The sequence below is a fragment of the Salvelinus alpinus genome, chromosome 11 (genome assembly GCF_045679555.1).
Source record: "Salvelinus alpinus chromosome 11, SLU_Salpinus.1, whole genome shotgun sequence".
NCBI lineage: Eukaryota > Metazoa > Chordata > Actinopteri > Salmoniformes > Salmonidae > Salvelinus > Salvelinus alpinus.
In genome coordinates, this window is record NC_092096.1 from 59665680 (window position 1) to 59688064 (window position 22385).

The 22385-nt window shown below is 42.0% G+C and overlaps 1 protein-coding gene across 4 annotated transcripts in view; it reads left to right on the forward strand.

Moving 5' to 3' along the window:
• The first annotated feature begins 12261 nt into the window (after window positions 1-12261).
• The window catches only part of LOC139534934 (rap1 GTPase-GDP dissociation stimulator 1-like), a 50961-nt gene continuing 40837 nt past the window's right edge, over window positions 12262-22385 (forward strand). The window contains exons 1-5 of one of the 4 annotated variants that reach the window (XM_071334472.1): window positions 12262-12524; window positions 12644-12728; window positions 18699-18809; window positions 19938-20060; window positions 21806-21931. In XM_071334472.1, coding sequence (XP_071190573.1) covers window positions 12725-12728; window positions 18699-18809; window positions 19938-20060; window positions 21806-21931 — 364 coding nt within the window. In that variant the 5' untranslated portion in view covers window positions 12262-12524; window positions 12644-12724. Of the gene's footprint in view, window positions 12729-18698; window positions 18810-19937; window positions 20061-21805; window positions 21932-22385 lie in introns of all 4 variants that reach the window. The other 3 variants (XM_071334474.1, XM_071334475.1, XM_071334476.1) reach the window with 3 other exon arrangements.

Below are 22385 nucleotides of genomic sequence, written 5' to 3' on the forward strand. Positions count from 1 at the left end.
CAATAAAAATTGAGGGTCTTATTCTGGTGACATGAGGATCTATGCCTGGCCGACGTTTGACAAATTATCTCATCATGTAGTATGCTATACCCGCACAGTATCTGCAAATTGTTGGCTAGAGCGCACGTGCCAATATCAGAGTGGGCATATTCGTTATACCTACGCAACATTTATAGTGACATAACTATCAGCTTAGCATTGATAATGCGATGGAAACCCATTTAACTTGTATTTCTTATTCGGTACATGGGAATTTAATCGCAACAGTTATTTCTATATGCACAATATATTTTATGCACATACTTTTATCCCCAACAAGTCAATTTGATGGAAACACATCTCTGTTGAGAAAATGTCCAATACAACATACAGAGATATAGCCAGACGCATGTTTCGAAACACACAAAAAGAAAAACAGATTGCAAGTCGGACTTCGAATCGCAAAACAATGTTTCAACGTCAAGAACACGTCGCTCTACAAAGCACAACGGCCCGGAGAGCTCTGCAGGTAGTCAGCACCATAGACAGCAGTACCCAAGCAGAGATTCATCGAAACATTAACATTAATCGCGGCACATGACAGGCTCATTTAGCCGACATTCAAAGATAAAGTAGGTCTACAACTACAAAACTGGCACAGCGTAAGCAACACATGCGGCAGGCAGGCAGTGTCACACACACATACCGCCTGCCTATAGGTGCAGAGAGGTGATGATAAAGAGGGCCTGTAATAACATTCTGACTGCATTCATCTTAACCAAAGACCAATAAAAACAGTTTTTAAAAAGTCACCAGGTTCTCTGCTCAGCCGATCTAGCCATGTTGTGGTTTCATGAAGCTGATCCTCGTGCGCCCTCTTCGCAAACTCAGTTGTTGCGTTATTTTGTCAGGCCGTCTCTTTCACAGTGTTCTCCATTGTGTCATAGGCCTCATCTGTGCGCATCTGTCTGATCTCAGCCATCCAGGTGTCAATTAGGTCCACGGCAGTGTTTACATCTATCCAATCATTTTGCAGATACTATAGTTAGAAAGGATGCACGTTTTCTTTAGTAAACAATTCCAAAACATAAATGTAAACTCAAATTTTTTAAATCAGGCTTGTACGGCTATGGTGCTTTACATGGTGCTTTATTCGGCGCAGGGCTTCAAGGATCATAGGCAGGCTCCGTATAACCGCTTCTGTGGCCTGTTTCCAGGAGGCCCAGCTTGTGTCCAATAGGCTCTCTCCATCTGCATTTTTTTCCTGTTCCTCCTCAAGTAGGCCATCTTAAACCTTGAGAAGCTAGAAGTCAAAAAGCAGTACAGGGTGCTCCAATATACCAACAAAAACACGTTGTTTTCGCTACACAAGGAACATGCATCATTCATTAGAATTCAATTGAGGTTGTATGCTGCAGCAGCAGTGCATATAGAAAGCCTTGTTCGAACAGGTTATTTGATTAAATCGACACCCGCGCCGAGGCTACGCTTCAATCAAAGTCACTGCTATCTTGGATCGTTGGAACGTCACTACAGTAAACCCTAACCATAAGGGCCAGTTAGGGTAAATAGAGCGTTTTGAATTTGGAACCTTACCTTAAAACCACTTCCAATTTGAACTTCAAGGGGATAGGGATTTCCCAATGATACCGGATAGCACAGAACCTTCCATCGCCTTAAGTAGTCCCTGTCACGCCAGAGCTGGCGCTAGCAGCAGTGGTTGGGTTTTCCATGCCGGTTTTCTTGTTGCAAGGACGATGACTAGAAGAAGAAGTAGGTTGCAAGGATGATGACTGATAAGTAGGTTTTAAGTGGAACACAGGATGTAATTAAAGTTTTAATATTCTCTCGCTGCTTGCGGTTTAGCGCACCTGATTTGTAGCCTACTTTTTATTCAGAGGGGCCAGGGCCGGGCAACAGCTAGCTAGACATGACCTGGCCTCGATGAGCTCGTGCAACAGAGTAGGCTACACATCAACCGAATATGACAGACCTTGGTAATTTCTTTATTGAAATAATAATAAATAACATTGGCTTGATTTTCGAATAATTGTCATGTTGTTTTGGTACTGTATGAAGTAGACTGTAAGCAGTGGCGTAACTAGAGTTTAATACATGCGGTGTTTTATACTTAACCCGGAGTTCTTCAATGTGGCAGATATTGTGGTCCAAAAGGGTTACTTCATTAGCATTCTTTAACATACTATGAATAGTCAGTGTCTCTAAATCGGAACTGCAGCTCAATTTCCCTCTCACACTCACACACACTGTACTATACTCACATACTGGAAAGACTTGGGTCACTCTGTTTTCATGAATATATAATCTGGGTCTATAAGTTGAACATCCAAAATATTTTCAGAAAATAAAGCTCAAGCAGCAAGGAGATAAGATTGCAATTTATGTAACACACAAATGCTTAGTTAATTTACAAAAAAATGAAATTGATGATAAAAAAAAAACTGCAATTTGACATACCAGGTATCAAGCAGAAATGGACTTGAAAAATAAAAATAATTTTGGTGCCCATCAATATTACAAACTTAGAGTATCATATTTATGCTCATATACACTACAGTTCAAAAGTTTGGGGTCACTTAGAAATGTCCTTAAAAAAAAAAAAGCACATTTCTTGTCCATTAAAATAACATAAAATTGATCAGAAATACAGTGTAGACATTGTTAATGTTGTAAATGACTATTGTAGCTGGAAACGGCAGATTTGTTTAACGGAATAGGCGTACAGAGGCCCATTATCAGCATCCATCACTCCTGTGTTCTAATGGCACGTTGAGTTAGCTAATCCAAGTTTATAATTTTAAAGGCTAATTGATCATTAGAAAACCCTTTTGCAATTATTTTAGCATAGCTGAAAACTGTTGTTCTGATTAAATGTCACGTTCCTGACCTGTTTTCTCTTATTTTTGTATGTGTTTAGTTGGTCAGGGCGTGAGTTAGGGTGGGCATTCTATGTTACGTGTTTCTATGTTTAGGTTCATTGTTTGTTAGCCTTATATGGTTCTCAATCAGGGACAGGTGTTATTCATTTCCTCTGATTGAGAATCATATATAGGTAGGCTGTTTCACTCTGTTCGTTTGTGGGTGGTTGTCTCCTGTGTCCGTATATGTCTACCACACGGGACTGTTTCGTTTTGTCGTTCGTGATTGTAGTCTGTTCCTGTTCGTGCGTTTATTTGTAAGTTCTCAAGTCCAGGTCTGTCTACGACGTTTATTTGTTTTTGTAGTTTGTTAAAGTGTGTTCGTGTTACGTCTTTACTTTAATAAATATCGTTATGTATTCATCACCCGCTGCGCTTTGGTCCAATCCCTACTCCTCCTCTACGACCGTTACATTAAAGAAGCAATAAAACTGGCCTTCTTTAGACTAGTTGAGTTCGACTACAGGCTCAAAATGGCCAGAAACAAAGACTTTCTTCTGAAACTCATCAGTCTACTCTTGTTCTGAGAAATGAAGGCTATTCCATGAGAGAAATTGACAAGAAACTGAAGATCTCGTACAACGCTGTGTACTACTCCCTTCACAGAACACGCAAACTGGCTCTAACCAGAATAGAAAGAGGAGTGGAAGGCCCCGGTGCACAACTGAGCAAGAGGACAAGTACATTAGAGTGTCTAGTTTGCAATTTTTATTTTTTTATTACTGTCTTAAGGGTCAGGCTTTTTATCAGGGTGAGGGTTTAGTATTATTATAATTTTTTTGTCCAGGAGAGGGTCATGTAATTTGTAGTCGATGAAATGGGGGGCAGGTAGCCTAGTGGTTAGTGTTGGGCCAGTAACGAAAAGGTGGCTGGATTGAATCCCAGAGCTGACAAGGTAAAAATCTGTCGTTCTGCGCCTGAACAAGGCAGTTAACCCACTGTTCCCCAGTAGGCCGTCTTTGTAAATAAGAATTTGTTCTTAACTGACTTGCCTAGTTAAATAAAGGTAAAAAAAAAATGAAATGTCATATTGTATCAGTGTTTGTTAATTAGTTGCTTATTATATATGTGTGCCCGATGCTGCCCCTCACCCCTGTGAAGACTTACAGAAAACATTTGACCTCTGTCATTGCCAACAAAGGGTATATAACAAAGTATTGAGAAACTTTTGTTATTGACCAAATACTTATTTTCCACCATAATTTGCAAATAAATTCATTAAAAATCCTACAATGTGATTTTCTGGATTTTTTTTCCTCATTTTGTCTGTCATAGTTGAAGTGTACCTATGATGAAAATTACAGGCCTCTCATCTTTTTAAGTGGGAGAACTTGCACAATTGGTGGCTGACTAAATATTTTTTGCCCCACTGTATAATAACTTGTACAAGCCCAATAATAGATTTTATTTGAAAATAACAATAATTTCATACCTTGATTATATTGAGACAAGATCACATGTCTCTTTTTCTATTTGTGGGAATACTTGACCAGAATTCCTAAATTAAATTAATTTTTAGTTAAAATTCCTTGTGATTTTAGGCTTTTTTTAACCAAAAAATGTAATACTACAAATAATTAAAATCACTCACGGGCTGGTTTTGGCCCACGGGCCACCTATTGCCGATCCCTGACATATGTTTATCGCATTCAGTACCGTTTCTGTTGAATTCAATGTTGCACACCGTTCTGTGGCACTGAATGCAACCCGGCTCTCGTGCAAGTGGGAACTGGAACATCTGTGTAGATGTGAATTGCAGGTTTTAAGGTAGTATTTCTGTAAGCTTACTTTTTTTTTTATCAGCAAAATATAATTTTTTATATTTAATAGATTTACTATATGAATACAGTTGTCAGGGACAGGCCAGGTTGGCTATTTTCAAGCTATTCAGAAAATATAGTTTACCAATTACTTCACACTAGAAGAAGTTAAGTTACACTAAAGCTACCCCTAAGAAAAATATAGTTTACTTAACTAAAACTACTTTGATAAGGTTGCACACTACTTCCAAACTACTTTGTCATAAGTCTGAAGTGTCATAGAATGCAAATAGCAAGAACAGATGACTATATAGTCAAAATATCCTATTAAACACAACAATGTTTCAAGTGAAAATTAGACGGGTCTGATGCTGAAAAAGAAAATACATTATTGTCTACTACACACATGTTTTATTTTTACAAAAAAAGTAGTGTTCCAATATTTAACTGCACCGCTACTTGGCAAAAAAATAATTAACTACTGAAAACACTATCAATATTTGAATTTAGTTCAACTACCACCAAGCTACGCAAAATGTAGTTTAATTACTAGTTTAACTAGTCCTACATGTAGTTCACTACTCCCCAACACTGGCTATTTTAGCCGGAACAGTATGCTCAAATGACCTCTTGGAGTAAGGATTCATATTATTTATTTATATAAGAGGAAATGTCGAAAGTACCAATCTACAGCTATAAAAAATACATATGGATAAAAAAATCTCTGCCCTTCTCAGGATAATTGATTTTCAAATGACTCCCTGTCATCAGTGGCTATTTTAGCATGTACAGTTGAAGTCGAAGTTTTCATACACTTAGGTTGGAGTCATTAAAACTCGTTTTTCAACCACTCCACAAATTTCTTGTTGACTAACTATAGTTTTGGCAAGTCGGTTAGGACATCTACTTTGTGCATGACACAATACATTTTTCCAACAATTGTTTACAGACAGATTATTTCCCTTATAATTCACTGTGTCACAATTCCAGTGGTTCAGAAGTTTACATACACTAAGTTGACTGTGCCTTTAACCAGCATGGAAAATGCCAGAAAATGATGTCATGGCTTTAGAAGCTTGTGGTCGGCTAATTGACATAATTTGAGTCAATTGGAGGTGTACCTGTGGATATATTTCAAGGCCTACCTTCAAGCTCAGTGCCTCTTTGCTTGACATCATGGGAAAATCAAGACCTCAGGAAAATAAAAATTGTAGACCTCCAGAAGTCTGGTTCATCCTTGGGAGCAATTTCCAAACGCTGAAAGGTACCACTTTCATCTGTACAAACAATAGTACGCAAGTATAAACACCATGGGACCACGCAGCCGTCATACCGCTCAGGAATGAGAGGCATTCTGTCTCCTAGAGATGACCGTACTTTGGTGCGAAAAGTGCAAATCAATCCCAGAACAACAGCAAAGGATCTTGTAAAGATGCTGGAGGAAACGGGAACAAAAGTATCTATATCCACAGTAAAACGAGTCCTATATCGACATAACCTGAAAGGCCGCTCAGCAAGGAAGAAGCAACTGCTCCAAAACCACCATAAAAAAGCCAGACTACAGTTTGCAACTGCACATGGGGACAAAGATCGTACTTTTTGGAGAAATTTAATTTGGTCTGATGAAACAAAAATGGAACTCTTTGGCCATAATGACCATCGTTATGTTTGGAGGAAAAAGGGGGACGCTTGCAAGCCGAAGAACACCATCCCAACCGTGAAGCACGGGGGTGGCAGCATCATGTTGTGGGGGTGCTTTGCTGCAGGAGGGATTGGTGCACTTCACAAAATAGATGGCATCATGAGGAAGGGAAATTATGTGGATATATTGAAGCAACATCTCAAGACATCATTCAGGAAGTTAAAGCTTGGTCGCAAATGGGTCTTCCAAATGGACAATGACCACAAGCATACTTCCAAAGTTGTGGCAAAATGGCGCATGTCACTACACAACACGGCACTAAACAATACATTAATTTCACTATAACTGTGACAAACGGAGCCCACAAACTGTTAGGGCCTACATAAAGCTGTCCCACAGCAGTCCCAACACCTTACTTACCACTGCTACACCTGGCTATCAGCAGAGCCTTGTCTGGCAGCGAAACAGTTCATTCAGCCTCATTTACTGCCTTTAAAAAAAACATGGCTGACTCTCTTAAACAAATGTGGTTTCTACTGACAATTGAGATTTACAAACTATGGCATAAGAGGACGACAAACGGATAAGAGGCAATCCGTCATTTAGATTAAGACATTAATGAGCGAGCTAGGACGGACGTAGCCATAAGTATTTGTTCAACACTTTTGAAATATACAGCGACAGAATTCAGAACATGAGCCGCTCTTAGTGTTCTCCCTGTATACCAAGTCAGAACCGTAGGCTAAATAACGGGGGCATATAAGCAGACAATGATATCTCTTACAATATTCGATGATTACATTTCTCTAAAACAGGTTAGTCTACATGTGCACCACCAAGTCAGAACAGTAGGTGAAATTAAGAGGGGAAAATAGACCAAATTATTAGGGGTAGGCACATGGGCTACTAACAGTTTACTACACAACACACACTTAATATTACTTTCTTAGCTACAGTATGCATATTACATGATTTATGCAGCAACATACAATACATTTTTGTGCTCCCCTTGTTGTGCTGTGCTCACTTGAACAGGAAGGTGGCGCAGCTGTCCTTCACAGGGTAATTTTGACATCAGTCTGGCATTCTCTGAATTTATGGTGCTTTCAAGACAACTGGGAACTTGAAAAAAAAAAGTTTGAATCATGACGGCTGTGATCTATTTATTTCATATATTTTTAATCTCAATTTCCATCTACGGACTGAACATACTCTCCTGCAACCCGCCTCACCCAATGTGGTACGCATCTGCTAATTTTGACACTTTAGAACCGGAACCCCCATCAGAAGCTAGCCAGCTACTAGCTAGTAGTCAGTTAGCCAATGCTAGCGGTCATCACCGTTAACTCGGACATCAGCCAGCCTCAGCCCGGTCAATTCCTGCCAGTCTGCACAGCGCGATATCAACCCAGAGCATATCGGACTGCTTTTTCTCTACCACATCTCCGGATTCCAACAGCAAACTCTGAACCTTTACACCGGATCATCGCAGCTAGCTAGCTGCTATCCGAGTGGCTACTCCTGGCCAACGACTCTGTCCCGAAGCAAGCACCAGTTAGCCTGGAGCTAGGCCCATCTCCCGGCTAGCCGAAGAGGTCCATCAGCCAATTCTTGGGCTACAATACCTATTTTGCCAATTTGGCCTGGATCTTTTTACTGCCAACACGGAGCCCCGCCGATCCATCACGGCTGGTCTGCCGACGTAACCGTCCAAGGGGGTTTTCAACAGGTTCTTCCGTTGCGATGTCCCCCGGAGGCCCGCCTGCTAGCCCCTGCCCTCTAGCTGTCTGAATCGCCGTGTCTCCAGCTCGCCTAGCTACTCACTGGACCCTATGATCATTCAGCTACACATGCCTCTCCCTTATGTCAATATGCCTTGTCTATTGCTGTTTTGGTTAGTGATTGTCTTATTTCACTGTACAGCCTCCAGCCCTGCTCAATATGCCTTAGCTAGCCCTTTTGTTCCACGTCCCACACATCTGGCTTAAATGGTGCCTCTGGAGAAAACCTCTCTCATCATCACTCAATGCCTAGGTTTACCTCCACTGTATTCAAATCCAACCATACCCTTGTCTGTACATTATACCTTGAATCTATTCTTCCACGCCCAGAAATCTGCTCCTTTTACTCTCTGTTCCGAACGCACTAGACGACCAGCTCTTATAGACTTTAGCCGTACCCTTATCCTTCTCCTCCTCTGTTCCTCTGGTTATGTAAAGTTTAACCCAGGCCCTGCAGCCCCTAGCTCCACTCCCATTCCCCAGGTGCTCTCATTTGTTGACTTCTGTAACCGTAAAAGCCTTGGTTTCATGCATGTTAACATCAGAAGCCTCCTCCCTAAGTTTGTTTTATTCACTGCTTTGTCACACTCCGCCTACCCAGATGTCCTAGCCGTGTCTGAATCCTGGCTTAGGAAGGTCACCCCCAAAAAATCCAGAAATGTCCATCCCTAACTATAACATTTTCCAACAAGATAGAACTGCCAAAGGGGGTGGAGTTAGCCTGCAGAGTTCTGTCTTACTATCCAGGTCTGTGCCCAAAGAATTAGAGCTTCTACTTTTAAAAATCCACCTTTCCAGAAACAAGTCTCTCACCGTTGCCGCTTGTTATAGACCCCCTTCAGCCCTCAGCTGTGCCCTGGACACCATATGTGAATTTATTGCCCTCCATATATCTTGAGTTCGTACTGTTAGGTAACCTAAACTGGGACATGCTTAACACCCCGGCCGTCCGACAATCTAAGCTAGATGCCCTCAATCTCACACAAATGATCAAGGAACCTACCAGGTACAACCCTAAATCTGTAACCATGGGCACCCTCTTAGATATCATCCTGACCAACTTGCCCTCTAAATACACCTTTGCTGTCTTCAACCAGGATCTCAGCGATCATTGCCTGCGTGTGTAATGGGTCTGCCCCTCACCACCCCTCATCACTGTCAAACGCTCCCTAAAACACATCAGCGAGCAGGCCTTTCTAATCGACCTGGCCCGGGTATCCTGGAAGGATATTGACCTCATCCCGTCAGTAGAGGATGCCTGGTTGCTCTTTAAAAGTGCTTTCCTCCCTAACTTGAATAACCATGCCCCATTCAAAAAATGCAGAACTAAGAACAGATATAGCCCTTGGTTCACCCCAGACTTGACTACCCTTGACCAGCACAAAAACATTCTGTGGCGTTCTGCATTAGCATCGAATAGCCCTCGCGATATGGAACTTTTCAGGGAAGTCAGGAACCAACATACTCTGTCAGTTAGGAAAGCAAAGGCTAGCTTTTTCAAACAGAAATTTTCATCCTGTAGCACTAATTCCAAAGAGTTTTGGAACACTAAAGTCCATGGAGAATAAGAGCACCTCCTCCCAGCTGCCCCATGCACTGAGGATAGGAAACTGTCACCACTGATAAATCTACGATAATAGATCATTCTAATAAGCATTTCTCTACGGCTGGCCATGCTTTCCACCTGGCTACCCCTACCCCGGCCAACATCTCAGCCCCCCCCCGCTTCTCCTTTACCCAAATCCAGACAGCTGATGTTCTGAAAGAGCTGCTGCAAAATCTGGATCCATACAAATCAGCTGGGCTAGACAATCTGGACCCTCTCTTTATAAAATTATCCGCCGCAATTGTTGCAAATCCTATTACTAGCCTATTCAACTTTTTCGTATCATCTGAGATCCCCAAAGATTGGAAAGCTACCGCGGTCATCCCCCTCTTCAAAGGGGGAGACACTCTAGATCCAAACCGCTACAGACATATATCTATGTTACCCTGCCTTTTCTAAGGTCTTCGAAAGACAAGTTAACAAACAGGTCACCGACCATTTCGAATCCCACAGTACCTTCTCCACTATGCAATCTGGTTTCCGAGCTGGTCATGGGTGCACCTCAGCCACGATCAAGGTCCTAAATGATATCATAACCGTCATCGATAAAAGACCGTACTGTGCAGCCGTCTTCATTGACCTGGCCAAGGAATTTCGACTCTGTCAATCACCACATTCTTATCGGCAGACTCAACAGCCTTGGTTTCTCATATGACTGCCTCACCTGGTTCACCAACTACTTCTCTGACAAAGTTCAGTGTGTCAAATCGGAGGGCCTGTTGTCCGGACCTCTGGCATTCTCTATGGGGGTGCCACAGGGTTCAATTCTTGGGCCGACTCTTTTCTCTGTATATATCAATGTCGCTCTTGCTGCCGGTGATTTTCTGATCCACTTCTACGCAGACAACACCATTCTGTATACATCTTGCCCTTCTTTGGACACTGTGCTAACAAAGCTCCAGACGAGCTTCAATGCCATAACACTCCTTCCGAGGCCTCCAACTGCTTTTAAATGCAAGGAAAACTAAGTTCATGTTCTTCAACCGATTGCTGCCCGCACCCTCCCGCCTGACTAGCATCACTACTCTGGGCGGTTCTGACTTACAATATGTGGACAACTACAAATACCTAGGTGTCTGGTTAGACTGTAAACTCTCCTTCCAGACTCGCTTTAAGCATCTCCAATCCAAAATGTAATCTAGAATCGGCTTCCTGTTTCGCAACAAAGCATCCTCCACTCATGCTGCCAAACATACCCTCGTAAAACTGACTGTCCTACCGATCCTTGACTTCTGCGACGTCATTTACAAAATAACCTCCAACACTCTACTCAACAAATTGGATGCAGTTTTTCACAGTGCCATCCGTTTTGTCACCAAAGCCCCATGTACTACCCACCACTGCGACCTGTATGCTCTCGTTGGCTGGCCCTCACTACATATTCGTCGCCAAACCCACTGGCTCCAGGTCATCTATAAGTCTTTGCTAGGTAAAGCCCCGCCTTATCTCAGCTCACTGGTCACCATAGCAACACCCACCCGTAGCATGCGCTCCAGCAGGTATATTTCACTGATCATCCCCCCAAATCACTGAAGCTGGAGTCTTATCTCCCTCTAACTTTAAGCATCAGCTGTCAGAGCAGCTTTCCTATCACTGTACCTGTACACAGCCAATCTGTAAATAGCACACCAAACTACCTCATCCCCATATTGTTACTTATCCTCTTGCTCTTTTGCACCCCAGTATCTCTACTTGCACATCATCTGCACATCTCACTCCAGTGTTAATGCTAAATTGTAATTATTTCACCTATATGGCCTATTTATTGCCTTACCTCTCAACTCTTCTACATTTGCACACACTGTACATACATTTTTCTATTGTGTTATTGACTGTACATTTGTTTATATGTAACTCTGTTTTGTAGCACTGCTTGGCTTTACCTTGGCCAGGTCGCAGTTGTAAATGACAACTTGTTCTCAACTGGCCTACCTGGTTAAATACAGGTGAAATACAATGTGAAAAAAATAGAGGCCTGAGTTCCAGACTTTGACCATTCAAAGCGTATTTTCCCAGTTGGGGTTCATTTGAGTTCCCAGGTGTCTGTAACTCACTGAAGTCAGATTTCCCAGTTCTGAGTAAAAACATTTTTTGAGTGTGGCAGAAATGGCCAATGTAGAATTTTTATAATTTTAAGCTTGGAAAAGAGACCCTTAAACCGAGAATTGGGACCACACACGCACTCCACTGAATAGCAGGCTAGTGATTGCTTTGCAATGCTTGCAGTTAGCCACTCATTTTTCAATTTGCGATTTCCAATTTGTTGTGTAATGTTAATTTGCAATGGCCTGTGATACTAGTTCAATGAAAATAGTGCCTTAGTCTTCCAGTAAAGTAGCTAGCAGACCAAACCATGTAGCTACAATTCTGTTTGTATGACTTAATTGCTATGAATAGTGATGTCACTTGAAAATTTGACATTTTTAATAACACTTTAGGGCGTGGCACGAGCAAACGACACAGACTTTGGCCAATGATCGTGGAAAACGAGTTATGTGCAGGCCAAGAGCCAATCAACCGCCAGCAATAGGCTGCGATTCACTGTGCGTGGAATCTGTAGCTGCTGCATGTGCAAGCGAGCGAGTAGTAGGAAGTGCGTGTCTAGCAGAGTGGAAGCAAACTCTGTGGTTGAAGTAGCGAATATTGGCGTCGATGTGGATTAATATTACTAGCGGATAAATTACTCAACCATACCATAGTTGTGAGGTGGGGGTTGTACTATAGGCTACGCTTCAAGCTTTCCCGGTGGCATCTGGGAGGGAGAGTGCTGTGGCTTACTGTTTTTTGCCGGGGACGACACGGCGTGGGTTAGCTAAGGTGGGCCTTGCCTGGGTATATGATTGACCAGCTAGCTAGATAGCATCTTCAAATAATATAAAATCAAGTGTTGTTAACCAACACTAGCTAACAACTTGCACGTTTTTCGCTGTGAATAGCAGTTTGACAGCCTCCTGGGCGCATCCTGATCCGAAACTGCTTGGCGTATCGCTCACACTAGCTAACGTTACAGTAGCTAAATGGGTGAGTAATCAACATCTGCTTCATAACGTCATTTAACGTAAATATAAATTAGACAGACGTCGACATAGTAGCCCACAAATGCCAGGGTAGGGTATCGTAATTAGCCAAGCTAACGTTAACTAGCAGAAACATTTCCTTTGGGAGCATCAAACTAGAAGACCGCACTCGGTGGCTCTAGCGTTGGATTCAAAGGAGTAACGTTAGGTGGGGTGAACATAGAGAAAACGGGCAGCTAGCGGTTCACATGCCCATCGTAGCCTATACTTGTCAGACGGAGAATCGCATTATGTAACACGGGCATTGCTAGACAGAACCTGCATTTGACAGCCATAAGCTGTAATTTTTGGGGACGAGCTGCGTTTGTTTCAGTTTGAGCCTCCTTGTAACGTGTGGATTTTTTTGCATTGATTCCTCAACTATAGATTATTTAGTTAACCACATGCATAGCATACATGTTATGACAGCCATACTACTTGTTTACTAACATAGTGTACTAAACTGTCTGAAGCGCAGAGATGTTTATCATCCATCTCACACTGTTACGCAATAGGCCGGCACACACACACACACGCCGTTTTGTATTACTGTCCTTCTGGGGACCAAAGAATTGATTCCCATCCTAAATCCTATTTTTCCTAACCGTAATTGTAACCCTAAACCTAACTCCTATGCCTAAAATATAAATGTTCCTTATATGGACCTGCAAAATGTCCCCACTTGTCTGAATTGTTCATGTTTTACTATCCTTGTGAGGACTTCTGGTACCAACAGGATAGTTAAACAAAAACAGAGACAGACTGACAAATCAAAATGTTCATGGCCAATTAGTAATTGTGTGCTTGACATTTAGTAAGAAATGCGCTGACTGAGGATGCTATCTCTTAGTTTAATGTACTTACTCCCATTTTAACCAGAATAAATGATTTCAAGTGACTTGCATTGGACCGTTGAGGATGTACTGTACTCTTGTCACATCAGGGTTTTTGACTATTCCAGAATTCTAGGGTATATGTTGAGCCTCCATTGCTGTACAAGGTGCAATCATACGATACTAGCCGTCGGAAAATGTTGCGTGATTCAGCAGAAAGGAGGTCCGATGGACCCATCCATCCACAGACACAAAACACAGTATCTCTATAGGACCGTGGTGCTCCAGCAAAGCAGAAACACACTTAGGTCATTGCATTTATCACGGTCGTTCCACCAAATTAGTACCTTTTTAGCATCCCTTTTGATATTTTAAGTAAAAATTGTGCACCAATATTGAATTTTAAAAGCTGTTATATTGAAGTGGCCTTTACCATAGACCACATGGAACATTCAATCTGAGTGGCCAAAGTTCTGCATTTTGGCATGTCCTTCTGTGCGCCCTCTGTGACTTCTAGGAAGATTTTACCATTGTAAAACTCTCGTTGATTTCAGTCATTTCTGAAGATTGTTATTGATTTAGTGATTAATTTTATCGCACAACGTCTGTCCTTCATTTTAAGTTCAACCCTGTTATGTGAACTGAACTCATTTTAGTATGGTGAAACTACTACTTCATTTTTATTTTTCAAAAGAATCATTGAACATGTAATAGTCAAGTCATAGTATAAAACTCAGATCTGGTATTACACTTTTTGGCAATTTTCTGGTGGAAAACTGAGCAGGTCGATCATAACGTCAACCCTGTAACCCGTAGATAGACAGGCAATTAAAAACTAAACAAAAATACTGGCACTTCTCTACTTACCCACAGTTAGATTAACTTGTGGATACCATTTCTATGTCTCTGCTTCCAGTTTGAAGAGGTAGTTTGGCAACTGGAAGTCTACAGGTACAGTAGCGTGCGCTAACTTCCTTCATACCGCGTGCAGAAATATAAACGTCCATGGTGTCCACGTTTTTTTAAACTAATTAAAAAAATTTTTTTTATCCGACTCTGGATAAGTAGAAACACAGCTTCATTGCCAGTCTCGCAGTATCCCTTTTAGCATTTTTTTGTTTTGTTGTGAAGTTTGCATTCAATTGCACCTTCCTGTTGCACACAGCAAGCTTCCATTCCCCCTGTCACAAGAGGGGTTAAGGCTAATTTACTGGCCCATTGCAGCCGTTTTGTCTCAACCTCAAATTATTTCTGGGTAACAATTAAGTACCTAACTGATTGTTTTCAATTAAAATGGTCAAAATAAACAGCTTTTTGGCAAAGAGCAATTTCTCAAGCAATAATTTAGCTAGGACTGTCTGGGAGTGGTCTGAGTTGGGAGGGGAAAACTGAAAATGAGCTGTTATTGACAGATTTTTAGAACTAACTAATTAATCAGCTGGTGACCAGGCATGCTAAACCTCCATCCCACAAACAGGTTTACATTTCAGACAGTCTTTTCAAGTAGCTCTTACACTAAAAGGGGCGTCATCGTCACAATTTCAGTATTATCCCAACCACATAGTGTGGAAATGTGTATATAAAACACTGGAAAATGTATGTTTTTGACTGCACTTTTAAGATAACCTCCAACCCTGTTAGTCAACCTTGTTTCTTTATTTGGCACGTAATAGGTACAGTTGAAGTCGGAAGTTTACATACACCTGGGCCAAATACATTTGAACTCAGTTTTTCACAATTCCTGACATTTAATCCTAGTAAAAATTCCCTGTCTTAGGTCAGTTAGGATCACCACTTTATTTTAAGAATGTGAAATGTCAGAATAATAGTAGAGTGATTTTATTTATTTAATCACATTCCCAGTGGGTCAGAAGTTTACATACACTACTTGGTAGCATTGCCTTTTTAAATTGTTTAACTTGGGTCAAATGTTTCGGGTAGCCTTCCACAAGCTTCCCACAATAAGTTGGGTGAATTTTGTCCCATTACTCCTGACAGAGCTGGTGTAACTGAGTCCGGTTTGTAGGCCTCCTTGCTCTCACACGCTTTTTCAGTTCTGCCCACAAATGTTCTATAGGATTGAGGTCAGGGCTTTGTGATGGCCACTCCAATACCTTGACTTTGTTGTCCTTAAGCCATTTTGCCACAACTTTGGAAGTATGCTTGGGTCATTGTCCATTTGGAAGACCCATTTGCGACCAAGCTTTAACTTCCTGACTGACATAACATAATTATGACTCACATAATTTCCCTTCCTCATGATGCCATCTATTTTGTGACGTGCACCAGTTCCTCCTGCAGCAAAACACCCCAAAACATGATGCTGCCACCCCCGTGCTTCACGGTTGGGATGGTGTTCTTCGGCTTGCAAGCCGCTCCCTTTTTCCTCCAAATATAACAATGGTAATTATGGCCAAACAGTTCTATTTTTGTTTCATCAGACCAGAGGACATTTCTCCAAAAAGTGCAATCTTTATCCCCATGTGCAGTTGCAAACCGTAGTCTGGCTTTTTAATGGTGGTTTTGGAGCAGTGGCTTCTTCCTTGCTGAGCGGCCTTTCAGATTATGTCGATATAGGACTCGTTTTACTGTGGATATAGATACTTTTGTTCCTGTTTCCTCCAGCATCTTTACAAGGTCCTTTACTGTTGTTCTGGGATTGATTTGCACTTTTCGCACCAAAGTACGTTCATCTCTAGGAGACAGAATGTCTCTCATTCCTGAGCGGTATGACGGCTGCGTGGTCCCATGGTGTTTATACTTGCGTACTATTGTTTGTACAGATGAACGTGGTACCTTCAGGCGTTTTGGAAATTGCTCCCAAGGATGAACCTGACTTGTGGAGGTCTACATTGAAAAAAATTTATGAGGTCTTGGCTGATTTTCTTTTGATTTTCCCATGATGTCAAGCAAAGAGGCACTGAGCTTGAAGGTAGGCCTTGAAATACATCCACAGGTACACCTCCAATTGACTCAAATTATGTCAATTAGCCGATCAGAAGCTTCTAACACCATGACATCATTTTCTGGAATTTCCCAAGTTGTTTAAAGGCACAGTCAACTTAGTGTATGTAAACTTCTGACCCACTGGAATTGTGAAACAGTGAGTTAAAAGTGAAATAATCTGTCTAAGCAATTGTTGGAACAATGACTTGTCATGCACAAAGTAGATGTCCTAACCGACTTGTCAAAACTATAGTTTGTTAACAAGAAATTTGTGGAGTGGTTGAAAAACAAGTTTTAATGACTTACTATAGTCACTTTTAAAAATGTTAACCTCCTGAGATGGGAAAACATGTTTTTTTTATTAAGTTGAACATGCGCTCTTTATAACAATGTTGGATGAGGTTACACGACCAAAAAGATACTCATTTAGTTGAAGGACCCATTAATCCTTTTGATTTAAGTAGATGAGTAGAATTGTCAGTAGGCTATCTTGACTCCTTGGAACAGAAAGCTAGGCTTGACTGGCCCTGTCATGTCTTTATGCAAACATTGCCTGTGTGTTTTATGACGTGTTATGAGAACTTGACTCGGGCCTCATTGGCTATAAGGAGGGACCCTGACAGATACCATCATCTGAAAGGCAAGAAAAATCCATTATAGAATTGAGGCCAGCCTGGAAAAAGAAAGTCTCGTTTGACTGGTTTTAAAATGTCATACGATTTAATCCTAATCCTCACTGCACACAGGAGAACACCTGCGGGATGGGGAACGTCAGGGTCTTTGCTTTCTGTCTCTGTGTGTCACCGCACCTCCTCTTGGCCCCGTGCAGCCCAGAATCCAATTAGCTGAGCACTGTAACAGCTCCAGACACCAAAATCTCTAAATTATTAGTTGGCCCAGCATACCAGGTGTACTGTCTAGACACAGAGAATGTCCATTACGATAAGGACCCATCACAAAGTACTGGCGGATTCCAACATGACTTGAACTCATATTCATATTTTATTTGCATGTTGGTGTTTTCCCAGTGAGTATGTTGACGCAGTCGTAATGGTTTGATACCCGCTGCCTAGAGCTGGGACAATAAACCAAACATTTTAGGCACCGGCCACTTATCGTGGACATTTTGCTCATATCGTTCATTATGATAAATAACCTATAGGACTCTACTAGAGAAATGTGAAGTTTGAAATGAAATACGTTTGCTAATATGGGTGTTTATGAACTTAATGTTCAATTTAGCGTTATGAAAATATATTTTCTTTTAATGCAAAACAGATTTTTGTCCATATTGCCCAGCTCTACCGCTGCTACGTGTCAGCTGTGCCCGAGGTTGTGGAGCTCCTCAGGGATGAGTTCTACATCCGCTCATGTCCTGATTATACTGGGGCTCACCACTGTATTACCCCTGGACTGTCTATCATAGTGTTTTGTCTAGAGCTACCATTTGAGAGGGAGAATGAGGAAGGGAAGTGAGGATGCGGCACAGGGCTGTGTGCATTCTTATTTAGTCTGAGGAGCCAAAAGGCTTAGACAGTCAGGGGAAATCTTAAATTACAAAAATGATGCATGTTTTCAGGACAATTTGTCATGTCATGGGTCTCCCTTGATTTTGTAATACTGTTTGAGTCACTCCGATAGCGTAAGAACAAATCATAAGCCATGGCAAAAAAAAATAGAATTTAAGGAAATTGGCTTTAAAATGGCAAAATTGTCTCCGCGGCCAAGTTATATATATTTTTTGCGATTGTCAATTGCCAACTGTGCCCAATACCACAACCTTGCCACGCTTCCCATCTAAGCCCCATTTTGACCAAGAAACAATCCTGCTGTCTGTCTGCCTTGCTGTGTAATAACGTTACTAAAACTGATTATAGACTACTTGTTTTGAGACCCATTTTTATTCAGAATTCACAAAATGGTGGATGGGGGATTTAGTGTCGCCTACATGTCTTCTCGTATACCGTTTTACTGTGTGATATGATTTGTGGTTGCTCTATACTGTATGGCCCAAGGTAGTTGTGGTCAAATCTAACATCCAGCCCTAGTGTGTGATTTAAAAACATTGAATAGCATAGGCTACCTTAGACCGAGGAGTAAATTGACAGGTTAGGATGAGTGCTCATTCACCTTTGCCCTTTTCCCTCCTCTCCCAGCAGATAACCTGAGCGAAGCGTTGAAGAAGCTGAAGCTAGCCTCAGCAGACAGCGCCACAGACAATGTGGAGAGCTGCCTGGACTGCTTGCTCAAAGCACTGGCCCATAACAGTAAGTTTGACCCACACTCCTCAGAGACCTTTACTGCAATAACCCATAGAAACTGATTGAATTACACATTTGTATATGACAAAACACAGTCAAAATGTATTGTAATGAATATGGTTTTGAAGTGCCTGTCATTTATCTGAGAGAGGTCTAAAAATGCCTGAGTTTTCTGATGTTTGGTTACTTCACTTGTGGCACTTTTACCCCCTATGCACGTGGTGCTATTTTTACAGCCTGGTACCAGGTTACCTTCAGACGACTCCCCTTAAGCTTGTGTGCGTCGTAGAGAAAATTAACTGACATTTGTGTGTGTGAGAGTCTCCCCTTTGTAGCTCAAACGGTTCTGGTTTTAAAGACCATTTCCTTGTCTAGAGCCTCTTGTGTAGAAAAACACAGCTTTTAGAAGCCTCATGTCATGGAATAGGCACACACGTTATAATGGCGGAAAGAGGTGATTGAGCTGCAGCGACTACAAGAAACGGTAACTTGCATAAACACACAGGGAGCTTTTCAACATGTGACGCCTATGGGTGGCGGGTAGCCTAGGGGCGGCAGGTATCCTAGGGGTTGGAGCGCTGGTCCAGTAACCGGAAGGTTGCTAGATGGAATCCCCGAGCTGCCAAGGAAACTGTCGTTCTGCCCCTGAACAAGGCAGTTAACCCACTGTTCATAGGCTGTCATTGTAAATAAGAATTTGTTATTAACTGACTTGTCCAGTTAAATAAAGGTAAAATAAAAAAATGGACTAAGAGGTTAATAATCATTTCAGGGCTGCACTGTCGTCCTGCTAGTAATTTGATTTATATGGGCCATTTTCTGGAGCTTGGTTTAGGATGATCATAAATAACCCCAAAAATGGAATGACCTGGATGGGAAGGGATTATCTGCCTCTCCTTGCCCAACTCACCTATTTTTCAATTAATCCTTCCTCGATTCCCTACCATCTTTCTACTGTCCTCTTTCTCAAAAAAGCATTCGAAGGTCAGATGGGAGATACCTTGGATCTCCTCCAATATGGTTGAGAAAGGGCCAAGGGGATAGGATGCAAGGAATCAATGAAAGGCAAATTGAGATAGAGCCCTTGTCTTTTTTTCCCAACTGTTCACCTCCTTTCTCCGCTCTTCCTCCTAGATGCTAATGCCAGTGAGAAGGTCCAGGAGATGGGCGTTCTCCCCCTGCTTCCCACCCTGCTGGCCCCACAGTCCTCCTGCACCCCCAAAGTAGCCAACATCATAGCCGAGGTGGCCAAAAATGGTGAGGCTCCCACCGCTTGGTTTCTCCACACCTCATCTCATCCTCCCCAGAAACATCATTCTCGTCACTTTTGGTTCCGCCGTCTTGTCAGTATACCATTTTTTTTAAACAACGTTTTATTATATTCTCAGCTTTGTGTGTCTGTCATACAGTGGCGGTTTAGCATACATCTGTATTTGTTATTTAATTGTCATTATCTTAATTTTGTTAATTGAATGGGATTGTTATTCATCTAGTTGTGGGCTGATGGTGAAAATTATGGATGATTCTCTTACAGATGATCAATCTTAGACAGTCACTTATGGGTAATGATTCTATAGATGTTTGCTGTGTAGCCTAGATTGTGGTCTAGTCCCTGTGCTCATTTCTGTTTGTCCACGCCACTCCCCATAAGCAATTCTGCCTTTAGCCATTCCAACGGCAACAGATGGCTTCAGTCTTTCTAACAGAAGGCACCATAGGAGACCTGTCTGTTGGTGTTGCCATCCGTCTTGCTTTCCTAGACCGTAGTCGTTTTCACACAATGTCAGCACAGTGAATCATGCATTTACTTCCTGCCGTACTGTAGCTTGATCAAGGGAAAATGCACAGCAGTGTGTGGCTCATTTTGAGATTCAGGAACTCGTAAGATCTAGTTGAGGTTAGAACGAATCAATCAACCTAAGGCATTCATAACGCTCACAGAAGCACTTACTTAATAGACATGAAATAACATCTGCATAGTGCCCTATGTAAAGCTTTATACTAAGGTTGAGATTGGGCATTCAAATAAGTTGATGGCTTCTTGACTTCGCTCCAATTGTAGAGAAGTCACACATTTTCTTGGCCACATGTTGGACTCAAGCAGTCTTCCATTGGCAATGTGGCAGATTACAGTATGGAGGCCTCTCAACTTGCATACTGCAGTTACAGCAACAACTGGGCCATACTAAGTGCTTTTAGAGTAATTTATGAGTGGGTTTCAGGGAAGGCAGGTGCAGAGTTGAAAGGAAGTGACTTGAGAGTTGGGGGAAGACAAGTCTAACATAATGAATGGATCGCTGCCTGCTGATGTGCCAGCCTGAGACTTGGCACCAACCCGCTGGCATTTTATCTGTCAGAGGCCCCGGAATTGTCTATGCCCAGTCCACAGTGGAAAGCTTACTGTGTAAAAGATACTGGACTAAAATAACCTTTTTTTCTAGTGTTTAAGCACTTTTATTTAAAACCTAGTCAGTATTATGTGAAGGTTTTCTGTATTTGGCAGAACTTTAGGGCTGCCTTAAATGTGTTTCTGACAAAGATCCAGAGTTGTTTCATCCAGAGTTTATTTTTTATATGCGTTCATATAAAAATTGTCAAATGTGGATGCACTTAAGAAGCATCCAGTCTTCCGTTGACTAATCAATTGGAGTTTGGCACACACAGTATATTTCTGAGCAGATTGGAGGTTATAGTGAAATCCATTTCAATTCCAGTCAAACCAGCAAATTAACTGAAAATCCTCCGAAAATAACTGGTCCACTTTTCAGTCAATTTCAACTTGATTTTAAATGTCATCTCCTTAATCGAGACGGAATGGACCATGAAGATAGGAGTAGGGTGAAGTTTCCCCTAGACACTGATCATGGATCATTTTTTAAATTTCCCACGCTAATGGTTAAGATTAAGATTGGGGATGGGGAAGTTTATCCCAGGTCTGTACTGTTGGGAAACTTCACCCTGGAGCCTAATTGCTAATCCTGACTGCTTGCTCTCCCCTCCAGAGTTCATGCGGAGCCCCTGTGTGGAGGCAGGCCTCATCCCTCCCCTGGTGCAGCTGCTCCACTCCAAGGACCAGGAGGTGCTGCTGCAGACGGGCCGCGCCCTGGGCAACATCTGCTATGACAGCCGTAAGTTCATCCTGCTATAGGTCTCCCTCTCATAGGCTTCTCTTACACATTTCCTATAGGTTTCCTTTAAACATTTGTCATAGGCCAGTTGGAAAAGGACCCGGAATCGGTGTGTCTGGGTTCCGCCATAATTATTATAATTTATGGGAAGGGGAGGTCAACTTTATAAGGAAGGGGACTGCATCTTGCCTAGGTGTAATTATAGGGGAAGTACTGAATCGACTTTTCCTTTCAACTGGCCCTCCTCTCTTCCCTCCTCTCCCCTCCCAGAGGTGCTGAGTTGCATCATGCCGGGGAAACTGGTGTCAGGATTCTAAACCGGCTGTTAGCGTTATCTGCTCTTTTTGATGACATTGGTCTGCTGAAAATCTGTTTAGTCTTAGTTCATCATAATATAATGCGATATAACCTTGTTTCTCATCTGGATATATTGGAGGTGGGGAATACTCTGGCC